Here is a 12,204-nt window from a genome sequence, read left to right on the forward strand (position 1 = left end):
ATATAGTCAAGTAAAACCACGATGTAATTTGTATGAATGTATGGATTTTGGAAATGTATTCTATATACGGAGAATGATGTCAAAGATCAAGCCGAGCTCAGCAGGAAAGGAAGTTGTGCCGAGAGACTCGATCGATGAATGCAGGATGAGGGATCACAAATTCGAGGCAATATATACATGAGAGTGAGTGAAGTACTGTCTTTCAGCAGTACCATCTTAACATTTCCCCTCCTCGGACCGATTATCGTTGGAGAAAGACAAAACAGCAGCTAGAGTAGATCGATGACGGCTGAAGCTTCGACCGCAGATGTCACCGTGTTCAGGCGCTTGCCTTGAAGGTCGAGTTGAGGGGGCCGAACTTGATGTTGGAGTACGTGACGCTGGAGTTCGGCGAGACCTCCTCGACGTCGGCGGGGACGCCGGAGGAGGTGGCGCAGCTGCCGCGCTCGGCGCCGGGGCCGGCCGCGTCGACGGGGAAGGTGGAGTCGAGCCACAGCATGTTGGAGGCGTGGTCGTCCCAGATGGACATGACGAGGACCATGTCCTCTGCGAGGGCCTCGCCCATGCCGGCTAGGCCGCCGCGCTGGTTGAAGATGTTCTGGTCGCCGAAGGCCGTCTTCTGCGCGTCGCAGTAGTCCTGGGTGATCGAGTTGCCGCCGACGCCCGAGATGGTGCTCTCGCTGTTGGGGATGACTTTCCCGCCCTGCACGTAGAAGCGCTTGATCTCGCTCAGCTGGCCGCCGGACTCGATGAATTGCGTGACCACGGTGATCTTCTTCTTCGTGTCGATGGTGAGACCCTCGCCGTAGAAGCTCTTGTCGCCCTGCCGGTAGCTGTTGAAGTCGCATCCGTCGGGGTCGCAGTCGCCGGCGTAGCGGTCCCCGGAGTACGTGCCGCCGCAGGAATCGCCCTCACACGAGTGGTACGCGGAGTTGGTGCAGGGGTGAGGAGTGTAGGCGGAGGAGATCTTGTTGGCCTCCCAGATATCCATCTCCGCGCAGCAAGCACCGAGGTTACCAACACCGGCGTTCGCGTCGTTGGACGAGGGCTCCCATCCTTCCACGTTGGCCTTGCCATCGATGAATTTGAGATCACGAGGGCATTGCGAGTCACAGTAACCTGTGCCGTACTTGGCGCCGGCGGTGTTGCCGCTCTGCGTGGACATGCCACCATCAAGGGCCATAGAGACGAAGTACAGAGCACCGTTCAAACCGCAACTACAAACTTAATTAGGCTAAACCCCTTAATTAGATCCGATTGGAGAAGGCAGGAACTTACGGCAAGTTGGAGACGTCGACATCGAAGGTGAACTCGTTGCCTAGAAGCTTGAAGCCCTGGTAGGTGGTGTCGTCCTTCATCAGATAGAGACGGCTACCGATGTTTTTGCTGTAAGGGCCCTGGGTGGTGAACTTGAGGGTCATGGCGTTGCCGGATGTGGTGACGCCGTATGTTCCAGAGTAGTCGGCACCGTCGAGGCAGCATTTAGAGACGCAAGACTCGGCATCCGTGCAGCGAGTTGTGTCCCACTCGTTGCCGTCGTAGCAGTTGGTTCCAGATGAGTCGTGAACCCATCGCCAGTTGGAGTCAACGACGACCTTGCCGTTGACAGTGGTGCAGCTACCACCTGAGCTGCACTGCTGCCATGTCATGGAAGGGTGAGTCTCAGCTGTGAGTGAGGCGGCACACTGAGCTTTGGCAGTGGCGACGAGGGCGCCGATGACGGCGAGTTTGCTGTGCATGTGCATGGTGATAAGCTGGCTCTGGTCAATGTAAGACTGGATGTCTGCTATAGGGAATCGTAAAAGAATGTCTCGAGTTGTTGTGAGATCATGGTCTTATATATATCGATCTTTCACCCCCTTTCACACTATGATTGGTGTACATTGCTTGAAGGAACCCAATCACCACCATGTTGCCTTGTTTGTCGATCCTGAGTCGACCATTTGCAGACTCTGGAGCGGAAGAGCGTCCAGCTTAGCTTTGGACAGTCTCCCAGTAAGGAGAAGTCCCGGCTGACGGGCCGCAACTTCGTCTTGATGGGGGACATTTCGTGCGCTTCCACGCTCAGGGGTAGGACCGAAATGATCACAGGGGGCAAGGCATTGTGCCGTTCGTACATGTACGCATGCTAGGCCAAGACGAGGGTAGGACACGCATATGCCCAACTGTGAGCCGCTGTTTGTTTGGGACCCCTGAGGCTCGTCACTCGCAGGCTACACTACCAGGCAGGCGCTCCGACGCGGCGGGTTGTCATGGGAGTGGGACGAGGGCATAGAGAGCTACGGTCGAAAGCACCGGGAGTGGAGATTCACGGTGGACCGCTCATTGGAGGCCTTTCCTCAATGACAACGGAGGCACCTGGCCGAATATGACTAGATAGGACAGCTCCGGGATTGTACACCAGAACGAGCGCCTGTGTATATGCCTTAGGTCCCGGATTTTCGCAAGCATGGTTGTCATGCTCTGCTCTACTGACAGTGGGAACTACTCCTACTGCAGAGCGTTGAGAATAGCATTGCAACTGCGTCGGCACTCTGGTTGCAATCACTCATCGAAGCAGAGACTTGGCTGACGATCTTCCCCGAATTTCTCGATTTTTGCAGGGTTACTCCGCAGTAGGATAAGAGTTACCCAAAGAGCATGTTTAACCCCCACATGATGGTCGCAGGCGAGCCGGGTAGCTGGTGTCCTTTTTGGATCTATGCGACCTGGCTGGTGGGAAATAGGTTGCCCATGTTCTGCATCAAATAAATGAAATCCTGCGAATAGTAGTGTGTGTCGCGTAAAGTAAAAATCGTCAAGGTTGATGTCAGGCCACGCATTGAATTTGAGATTCTGATCACAAGTCATGGATAGTTATGCCCGAGGATTATGGTGTGCAGGCCGGTATGAAAGCGTTTAATACTACCGCATCGTATGCCTGGTATTAGTAGACTGGAATGTAGTGGAATGGGGGATACATTTTGAACGAAGCTGGAAAACCACCGCACTCTCTCGACTTGGTCGGATGTGCGGTCCACCACGCGAGTCCCAAGATCGATTGACCACTTATGGCGGTCGAACAGAAACATGCTCTCCAGGTGCCGAGATTAACGAGAATCGAAATGACCTCACTGTACTACGATATTGCATCGAGGTAGTCGTACAAAATAATAAGCGAAGTAGGCACTAACATGTTAGATTCGAGGCCTACTCGTAGACGGTATGTCTATCATGAAACAACACCCATGACGTTGGCAGGGGGCCGATTCGTTGGTGAATGTAACTACATGTACACGGATCAGAGCGAGCAAGGAACATGGCAGAACACATTTAACGTGCACGTACATGGTAGGCAGGTGAACAGGGAACTAGCGGCTCGAAATCCGATATCATGTTGAGTACGCTTGAACCTTGCGAATAAACAAGGTACGCTAGAGTGTCTGCATGGAGCATACCGCATGGCAGCATGATGACAACATTTTTGTTTTCATCTACGCGCTGCTAGGCACGGAAAGCCTGCCCGAAACTTATCTGCCTTCTAATCTTAGCATGAGCGATAAATCGTGAAAAGGACGCTTGCTCGAGGAATCGGGTGATACGTTCAAGGTTGACAGCGAAACCCGAGACCGGCCTTTCAGCAGCTGGATCCTAGCGTGGCAACTCGGTATGTTGCTCCGGCTTTCCTGAAATGGATAGAGTTGCAATATCATGGTAAGTAATGATCACGAAGGTAATACGCGCACTTATATACACACTGAAAGGAGCATTATGAGAGGCACACGAAGACGGGGAAAGACGAGAGAGGGAGGGTAGCGTATCTAAGTGGTACTAGGAATTCAAAGCAATCGTTGATGTATCTTTGATGCCTGTCTCTGACCACTCTTGGGGTAACCCGCTGATCAACGTGATCCCTCGCTTTGATGTGTAGACTACAAGTTACATAAGTGAAGCTGTGTAGAATGAATCCCGAGGCGCATAGAAGCGCTACTTAAGCTTCCAAAGACACCTGGTCTGCCATAGACTCTGGTCGGCCACTGGCTAAATCAAGTTTCTCGATGGACGACACCTTTTTTGTTGCCGGCTTCTTCTTGCGCTTTCCGCTACCTGAACCGGACACCGTCGGCGCCTCCCGTATCCAGCGGGCGACGGCCTCCGCACGCTCGGTCAAAATGGGATATTCTCTGCCATCATCAACAGCCCACCTCTTAGGTGCGGAATTCGAATTTGGATTGGGAGATGTACCGCCGGAGACCGTAGTTTGATCAGCCTCGGCACGTTTTTGACGAGCAAGAATCGCCGCTTTGAAGCTGGCCTCGTCATTCACCCTTTCATCTTCCAAAGCTTCAATGATGGCCTGCTGTCTTATTCGTTCTCTACGCTGTTCATCTGTCTCAACGGGGCTAGTACTGCTTGTGATAGACAAAGCATTGACTCCGGCTGTGGGAGTGGACATGGTGTTCGCTGATAGCGGAATAGGAAGAGGCGCAGGAGCACAAAGCGCCTCCCAGCTTGATCCAAGTTCGATCCAATTTTCTGCCCGCCGCAGAACTTCAATCCAGTCTGCACGAGCGGGCGATCTGCTAGCTTGGAAGACCGGATACCCGTCTGCCAGCCGAGCCAGACGGGCCACCATGTAAGCATGGCGTTGAAGTTCCTTCGTCGATGTCTGGATGAGGGTGTGACATAGTAGCAATGAATGTAACGCATCAGTAAGAAGCGGGTGGTACGTTACGACTTCAGTCGTTGTTTCCAAAGCGTCGACAGGATTGGACGCAAACGCAGCACACGCGATGTCGTTGGATGGATAAGGAGGAAGATCTGCCGGTGGTGTGGCTGAGAACAAGGTGGCTAGGGGGTAGACAGTATGTCCAACAGAACTGCCAGTCGGGCTATTTGATTCCTGCGAAGCCCAGCGGGATTGTCCGTAGTGTCGCTTGTTCCTATGTGTCGCCTGGTTGACCTGACGGCTGAAGTCGTCAGATACCTCAATCGGCAAGTTGGGTGAATGATGGAAGTGTTTAAGATATTCCATGTAATCTCGCAATGCACGCTTCGCATATAGTCGTACGGTTTTCCTGCCCTCGAGCTGTCTCTTAGTTGGCACTTGATCTCCGGATGTGCCGTCCGTGACCCCTTCTCTTATAGGCCCACTCCCGTTAGTGCCACCAACGCCGTTGACACCATTACCGGCGGGCTCACCGAGATCGTTTGCTAATGCAGGCTCGACATAGTCACATGCCAGGGTCAAGTAGCAGCCTGCACGCTGAAATAACAGCTGCACCTCCGTACTGCTTGGGTGGTCTTTTTCATCAAGTGGAGGGTTGTCCCGACGTCTACCGGCCCTGCGCTCAAGCTGCATAGATTCTTCCCCAGGGCGCTTATGCGGTCTGTTGAGACGACAGACACTTAACGCGGAAGTGAGGTCTTGAGCTGCACCCTCAAAATCCTCTTTGAACATCCGAACAATAGCGCGAGTGCGCAAAGGCTCGCAGTCCGACGGTCGCTGCGCAATAATCATGTCCAAAGCGCGCAAGTCTGTACACTCTGCCAATTGCCTGGAGGGGATCTTTTCGTGAAAGAAATGCACATAATTCGCATCCGGGTCATGTGGTGATCGCTGCAACACGAGCCCAGCAACATTCTCTAGCGTGGATGTCGACTGCATAGTAGCAACACTTGAGGCTATCTCGTCAAGACGATAGGCCCGTGATAGCTTCTGGGTGGCCTGTTCTCGCATACGAAACCTCCTCTCGGGACTAAGCTTTGCACCTCCATTACTGCCATATTGTAATCCTAGCCCCAGCGCTTCTATATGATGCGTGGGAAACCCCGCGAGCGAATTGGATAAGGCCAAGGAGGTGACACCGTGTGCTGCACGCACAGACAGCTCTGTAGCTCCGTCGACGAGCTGTCTGATCTTAACCAAGTCATAAAAGACGGCTGGGTCGACGGGGCGTGGGAGAGGCATGTAGTAGTTCGCATTGGCGAGGGTTTCGAGCACTTCGACGGGCAATTGGAGCCATGGTCCATGGAACGAAGATATGTATCGCCAATGCCTGCACAAAGGACGTGATAGTGGTCAGTCAGGATATGCTCATATTATGCAACAATCAGATGAAATGGGCGCAGCAACTTTTTCCTTTTAGCAAGGCGCAACAACGCTCGAGCAACGACCCATAGTAAGGGCGGCAGATGGGAACCAAAGACTCACTTATTTCTACATATGACGAGAGCCGACGAGGATACAGTGGGCGCGGTCGCAGCGGGGGAGCCTTTGTTTTTCTTAGCGGCAGTCGAATTGAGCGGCGAAGGTTGAGTCGTCTCGGCCGGAGAGTCGCCTGGCGCTGATTTCTTGCCCTTCTTCCCCATGGCGCATTGAAACGGCTCGACGAAGGGAAGGGCTCAGTTGAACGATGGCGACTGAGATGGGGACGGCGAATTGGTAGTTTTACTTGGCTGAAAAGGGAAATTCACGCGATTCATGCCTATCTGGTAGTAAGAAGAGGATGTTGAACAAGGATACAGTGAGGCCGGGGCAATGGAGTCTGGACGTGACTATGACGATACCACGTGTATGATCGCAGGCACAGATGCAGATGGCGACGCAGACAGAGACGCAGAGAATAGCATTGTACAGGACGAGATTCCGAATGATACCTATCTAAGCAACAAGGCCCTTTGCCGAATGTCTTAGGTGTAAGGCGCCGATATCTAAATGCAAGGTACCTACTTCAACCCCGGCGTAGAGGCGAAAGTGGGATGAAAAGTAAAAGTGCTTGAAGCTCGTGTTGCAGGTTCGGCGGGCGCAGCATTGGCGGCCGCTGATTCGTGCAGGGAGCCCGTGCAGTTACATTTAGTGCCTGGATAAAGCATGAAGCCCCTGTAAGATGGTTTTAAGATGGCGTCTGATAGCGTCCGATAGCGTAAGATAGTGCGATAAGTAGGCTTATCCTCCTTATCGTCCTATCTTCTATGGTGGGACAATTGATCTAGGTACTCTATCTCATGCTGTCCCCTCCATCAATCTCTTGGCTTTGTCTGCGAAGAATGAATACTTACTTCGTAAGTAAGTAGATAATAGATAGTGGCACATGAGATTGATGCATACATCTTACTCTTGATGCCTATCTCCATAATCCAGATCGAAACTCTTAATTAAGGTAGATGTACATAGGTGCAGGAGCAATACACGCACTCCGGGGTAGGTACCCTCCCGGGTAGCCGCTCTCTTTTAACAGACGGGCGAGACACTCAAGATCTTCATATCAATGATTACTATCCACCTACATGCCTAAGCAAAAGGAGAGGAGGGCAAATCAAAGGAAAACAGCTTGTTCACTGTAGAAACATCCAGAAGTCGTCAAACAGGTTGTTGTTTGATGTCTTTCTCCCATTCCCTCTTTACCTCATCCAGAAGCTTCATATCTCCCAATACGTCAACTGCTACGGCAGCCATAGCTTTCCCAGCACGAAGGCAATTCTCGAATGCAACTCTTGTTCCCGCTGCTTCTGCAAATCCAGGGTTGTGGGGCCCCGCACCCCCTGGGCCGGGAGGAATCGAGAATCCAACGTTGAGGCTCGGCATGGCGTAGCTGATATCCCCCTGATCCGTGCTGGCCAGTGTGCGCCCTTCTACCTCATCCAGTTCCGGATTGTCAGGAATCGGATCCGGCGGGGAGAGCTGGTTGAAGTGCCGACGATAGTGGTCTGCAAGCACGCGGTTGGGGACGTGGTCGGCATACGACTGGACGGGCGTCATCTTCAGAGTGGCTCTCGTCGCAGACGCTCCCGCCTCGAAGCAACCGTCAACCATTTTCCTCAACTCGCGCAGTCTAGCCTGCGAGTGAGCCCGGACAACGAAGTTGCCCGCTGTGTATGCATGGATGACGTTAGGTCGAACACCACCGGCCGTGATATTGCCCTGTATCACATCGCTTGGCATCGTCTGTTGACGGAGGACAGAAATGGCGTTGTATGCCGTAATAAGTGCGTCTAAGGCGTTGATGCCCAGCCATGGGTTGGCCGCTGCATGGGCTTCGCGCCCGAAATACTCTACTTTAAATGCTGTATACGCGGATGTGCGCATAATGGCGTGGTTCTTGGTGATACCAGGATGCGACAGTATACTAATATCGACCTTATGGTCTCGGTACGCGCCAGCCTGTAGCAGTTTGATTTTTCCGCCACCGCCTGAATTCATGTTAATACTCGCTCAGGAAAGGTATTCAAATCATCACTGGACCAAGGTTTGAGTGCTGCCTACCTTCTTCTGCGGGTGTCCCGAAGAGCACCACCTTACCGCCTAGTTGGCCCTGTTTAAGTATCTCCGCTACAGCTAGGCCGGCTGCTACGGAAGCTGTCGCGATGAGGTTATGGCCACAGGCATGTCCGATGCCATCCAATGCATCTATCTCCCAGCCGTCAGTTTGAGTCAATACAAGATACAAGACCGAACCCTCTAGGACATACCCATCTCTACATTAAAGGAGACAACAGGCCCTTTCTTCCCGCTATCGAACACCGCCACCCAGGCGGTCGCTAGCCCATAAGCGGACGGTGTCACTTTCCATCCGCTCTGACTCGACATGAACTTTGTCAATGTCTTATGGGCGATGAACTCCTCGTATCCTAGCTCAGGATTGTCGTGGATCGTCCTGTTCACATCCCAAAGTTTGTCTTCAATGTGGTTGACGAAATCGCTAATCTCATGGAGATGCCCCGCTCCAATAGGTTGGATGTCTATGGCATCTTCATGGTTGATGAAGACAAACCGTTCGTCCGACTCGGCCATATCTCTCGATTGAATGTGAAGGTCGAACGCGAAGGCCTTCGCCGTTAAAGTTAAAGGTAATAAAGGTAATGGAGGATAAAGGCAAAGGGGTTGGTTATATGGTTAATTAGTTATTTTTATAACATAAAGTACCCTTTTGAAAATTCTACCTGTGAAAGCTTGGGGCACTATCAGGCAGACCAGGGGGAGTTACCCTCAGTTTGTCGCATCACTCAGTATTGTTTGGACACTGAAATGAAAGAAAGAAAGAAATACAATCTTGTGAAGTCCCAGCTATATTTGTTAGAGGCGTGAGAACGGATGTCACAGTAATCGACCCCCGCTCAACAACCCAGCAATACCACCTCCAATACCTACCTATTAAGGATATCGGCTATATCTAATATTATAGCCTTTTACAAACATCAAGGCATAAGTTACAGGGCGGGTTTTTCTTTTCTTTTCTGATATACGTAAAGCATTACTATTTCCAAATTGGGACAGCTCATCTAGTTCATCTCAATCACGTTTAGCATTGAATGCCAGTATCTTATTAAGGCGGGTGTACCTATGCATTACTATAGGTATCTTATCTCCAGCCCATCCCCATCCACTCAATCTTTAAACAGGGAAAATCTCCTTAGCATTCTCTTCATGCGATGTCACATCTTTCTCAGGATCGCCGCCAGGCTCGGTATGCCGCGCATTGGAGCCACCGAGCATCTGGCCGCCCTTCTCAACGTGGTTCTGGCCCCCGAAGAGGGCATCCATCTCTTCGAGTGACACCTGCTTAGTCTCGGGGATGAAGAAGAAGACGAAGAGGGCTAGCAGAATGTTGGTGGCGAAGAAGAAAAATAGGCACTTCAGCCCCTCGTTGGCCAGGAAGATGGGGAAGAACTGCTGAAAAATGGTGTTGGCGACGTTCTGCATCTGCGAGCACATGCCCACGGCCTGTGCCCGGACATTCATGCTGAAGATTTCCGAAGTCCACATCCAGACGGTACTGTGAGTTTGTCGTATTAGTCTTTGCGTACGAAACATAAATGAAAGACCGGAAGACGAAATGGGAATAGAAAAGTAGGCAGGGGTGAGTCTGGATTGGAGGGTTTCACTTACGCGCCCCATGATGGCTTGTAGAACAAGATGAATAAGAACAGCAGGAAGACAATAGCTATACCGACGGGCTGCGCCTTGTTCATGGAGCCGTCGGCCGCGATCACGTTGGGCGTCGTCAAGCCCACGATAGGCACGATGAGCATGCACGCCGCCATACCGAGGGCTCCAATGATCAACAACCATCGGCGACCGTATCGGTCGGCCGTCCAGAGTGCATTCAGGGTGAATAATATGCCAAAAGTAGCATTGAGGGCATTGATGAGGTTGATAGTCTCGCTCGAAGTCCAGATTTTCTTGTAAATTGCGCTTGAGTATGAGTTAAGGGTTCCTTGACCGGAAAGCTGCTGTCCCACGTTGATGACGCAGGCAAGACCCAGACGTTTGCGAACCGACGGATCCTTGAATAAGGCCTTGTAGGATCCGCTGATGGCCTCGTTCTCGTATTCAATGGCTTCGCGAATAGATAGGATCTCATCCTCGATGTCTTGCTCCGTCTCTCGAATGCATCGCAACGCCTTCCTCGCCTCTTCAACGTTGTTATGACGCTTGATCCACCATCGTGGCGATTCTGGTTGCCAGGGTAGGAGGATGATGATGATGAGCGGCACGAGGATCTGGAATATGACAACAATGCGCCAGTCCCAGTTGCCTAGCCTCTTCCTATAGATGTTGGATACGTAAGCGATCCAGTAAGCGATGAAGCTGCCTACGCTGTAGAATGTCTGCCAAAATGTCATGACGCGGCCGCGGACCTCGGGCAGTGACACCTCTCCAATGTAAATAGGACCGGCCGCTATGCGATTGTTAGCGGGATCGTAGTCGCCCTGGTGGTCATATATATACTCAATGCTAATCCCTGGCCAAGACCAATTAAGACACGGCCACCAATGAAGGCGCCGATATTATGTCGTGGAGCGAAAGCCTGGATGAATGTTGCAATGATGGTGATGAAGCATCCAAGACCCATTCCCCAGCGTCTTCCAAAGTAATCGGCCTACATCTGGTTAGGTGAAAATAATAGAGTGTTGCAGGAATGACACGTACGACTGGGCCACCAAGGAAGAAGCCGGAGACAATGGCTCCAATTGTATATGCGGTGTTCACGAGGCCGATCAGATATGCGTCGTTTTTCTATCGAAAAGTTAGCCCACGAGCCACTTGAACTAGTGATGATAGGGGACTTACAGAATCGAGATCGAACCATTCTAGCCAGTTCTCAGAGCCCTGGGCGGCGTTGAATACAGAGGCATCGTATCCATATAAAACCATACACATCGCCGCAACTAAGGCGATGTACCTAGGAAGTCGATATCAGTAACGTTTCAAGGTGGCAGGGCCAGAGCCCATAGGGAGAGTTTACCAGTTGTAAATCTCCTTTGAGGTCGGCATCTCGGACGTCGACGAGCAAGACTTCAAGGTGACCCCTAAGAGTCCCTAGGCGAGCTGTCACTCGAGCAACGGGGAAGAAAGGAAGAGAAAATGCTTTCTAGGAAGAGACTGCCTATGAGTAGAAGAACCCTGTTGCCCGGGCCCATCCTCTCGGTATTATCAAGCTGGGGAGGGTCCAGATTATAGACTATCGAATCTGAGCTCGCCTTTAACCACCATGTGCCTCCGTCCATATTCATGGGCGGTGGCGCGTCGCCCACTACCAATTAGCCCTGGTTCGGCTATCATGTACGTCCCTGGGCTAGTTTACCAACAACATGAGTGTAGCATCCCAGTCCGACATACATAAGACGACCCATCACCCATGGTAAGCTGACTTGTTTAAGGTTCCGTGACCCGTCGTACACAATCTCTCTTGATATATTGCTCTTGGCTTATTACATTGACCTTGCAAAAATTTTCTCATGAAACTTCACACCAAGACGGATTCGTTGAATTCTTCCGGTTGAGAATTCTCTACTCCTTCAGACTCCCTCTTCCCCACAGATGTGCAAACTTCTCGAGCGGGGAGAAGGCGGGTAGAGTGTCGATAGCGACTCGAGAAGGCTTGGGAAAGAGGGGAGCGGAGAATATACTGAGCTAGAATCCCACCAATTAGAGTTTTCCAGCACGCTGGTATAATTTATGGTTGAGACAAATACCGAAATATATAAACGCCCGTACTCCTTCTCGAATCAGTCGAACTGGATACTATATTTGAGTCTTCAGTATATGCATGCCGTCGGGGTTAACTATGAATACGCGATGTGATTAGTAGACCGTCTCTACCGTCAGTATATAGATATACACTGTTGAGTTATCGATACTGCACAAATTTCATCACCATTTCTCGACTCTAAAATGCCGAAGAGGATTCATCTACCACTTACTGTCCGTACAGAAACTTA

General features: G+C 51.4%; 4 protein-coding genes across 4 annotated transcripts; all 4 read right to left on the reverse strand.

Moving 5' to 3' along the window:
- Positions 1-13: 13 nt before the first annotated feature.
- F5B22DRAFT_448621 (cellulose 1,4-beta-cellobiosidase) lies at positions 14-2,144 on the reverse strand. The gene is made up of 2 exons (XM_047971933.1): positions 1,279-2,144; positions 14-1,217 (listed from the first exon to the last, which is right to left on the reverse strand). Exons 1-2 carry the CDS (start codon positions 1,743-1,745, stop codon positions 320-322), a joined length of 1,365 nt encoding a protein of 454 aa, XP_047826693.1. The 5' UTR covers positions 1,746-2,144; the 3' UTR covers positions 14-319.
- A 1,687-nt stretch (positions 2,145-3,831) lies between these two features.
- Positions 3,832-6,529, reverse strand: F5B22DRAFT_448624 (uncharacterized protein). The gene is made up of 2 exons (XM_047971934.1): positions 6,194-6,529; positions 3,832-6,038 (listed from the first exon to the last, which is right to left on the reverse strand). The coding sequence occupies exons 1-2, from the start codon at positions 6,349-6,351 to the stop codon at positions 3,971-3,973; spliced, it is 2,226 nt and encodes a 741-aa protein (XP_047826694.1). The 5' UTR covers positions 6,352-6,529; the 3' UTR covers positions 3,832-3,970.
- A 668-nt stretch (positions 6,530-7,197) lies between these two features.
- Positions 7,198-9,165, reverse strand: F5B22DRAFT_448674 (uncharacterized protein). The gene is made up of 3 exons (XM_047971936.1): positions 8,452-9,165; positions 8,246-8,389; positions 7,198-8,172 (listed from the first exon to the last, which is right to left on the reverse strand). Exons 1-3 carry the CDS (start codon positions 8,771-8,773, stop codon positions 7,343-7,345), a joined length of 1,296 nt encoding a protein of 431 aa, XP_047826695.1. The 5' UTR covers positions 8,774-9,165; the 3' UTR covers positions 7,198-7,342.
- A 208-nt stretch (positions 9,166-9,373) lies between these two features.
- On the reverse strand, positions 9,374-11,257 carry F5B22DRAFT_639208 (general substrate transporter; the record flags this gene model as incomplete). The annotated part of the gene is made up of 6 exons (XM_047977686.1): positions 9,374-9,755; positions 9,869-10,661; positions 10,712-10,862; positions 10,913-10,999; positions 11,054-11,165; positions 11,229-11,257. The coding sequence occupies 6 exons, from the start codon at positions 11,255-11,257 to the stop codon at positions 9,374-9,376; spliced, it is 1,554 nt and encodes a 517-aa protein (XP_047826696.1).
- Between the last annotated feature and the right edge of the window lie 947 nt (positions 11,258-12,204).

Source organism: Xylaria bambusicola (assembly GCF_022495145.1).
Source record: "Xylaria bambusicola strain CBS 139988 unplaced genomic scaffold F5B22scaffold_57, whole genome shotgun sequence".
Classification (NCBI taxonomy): domain Eukaryota; kingdom Fungi; phylum Ascomycota; class Sordariomycetes; order Xylariales; family Xylariaceae; genus Xylaria; species Xylaria bambusicola.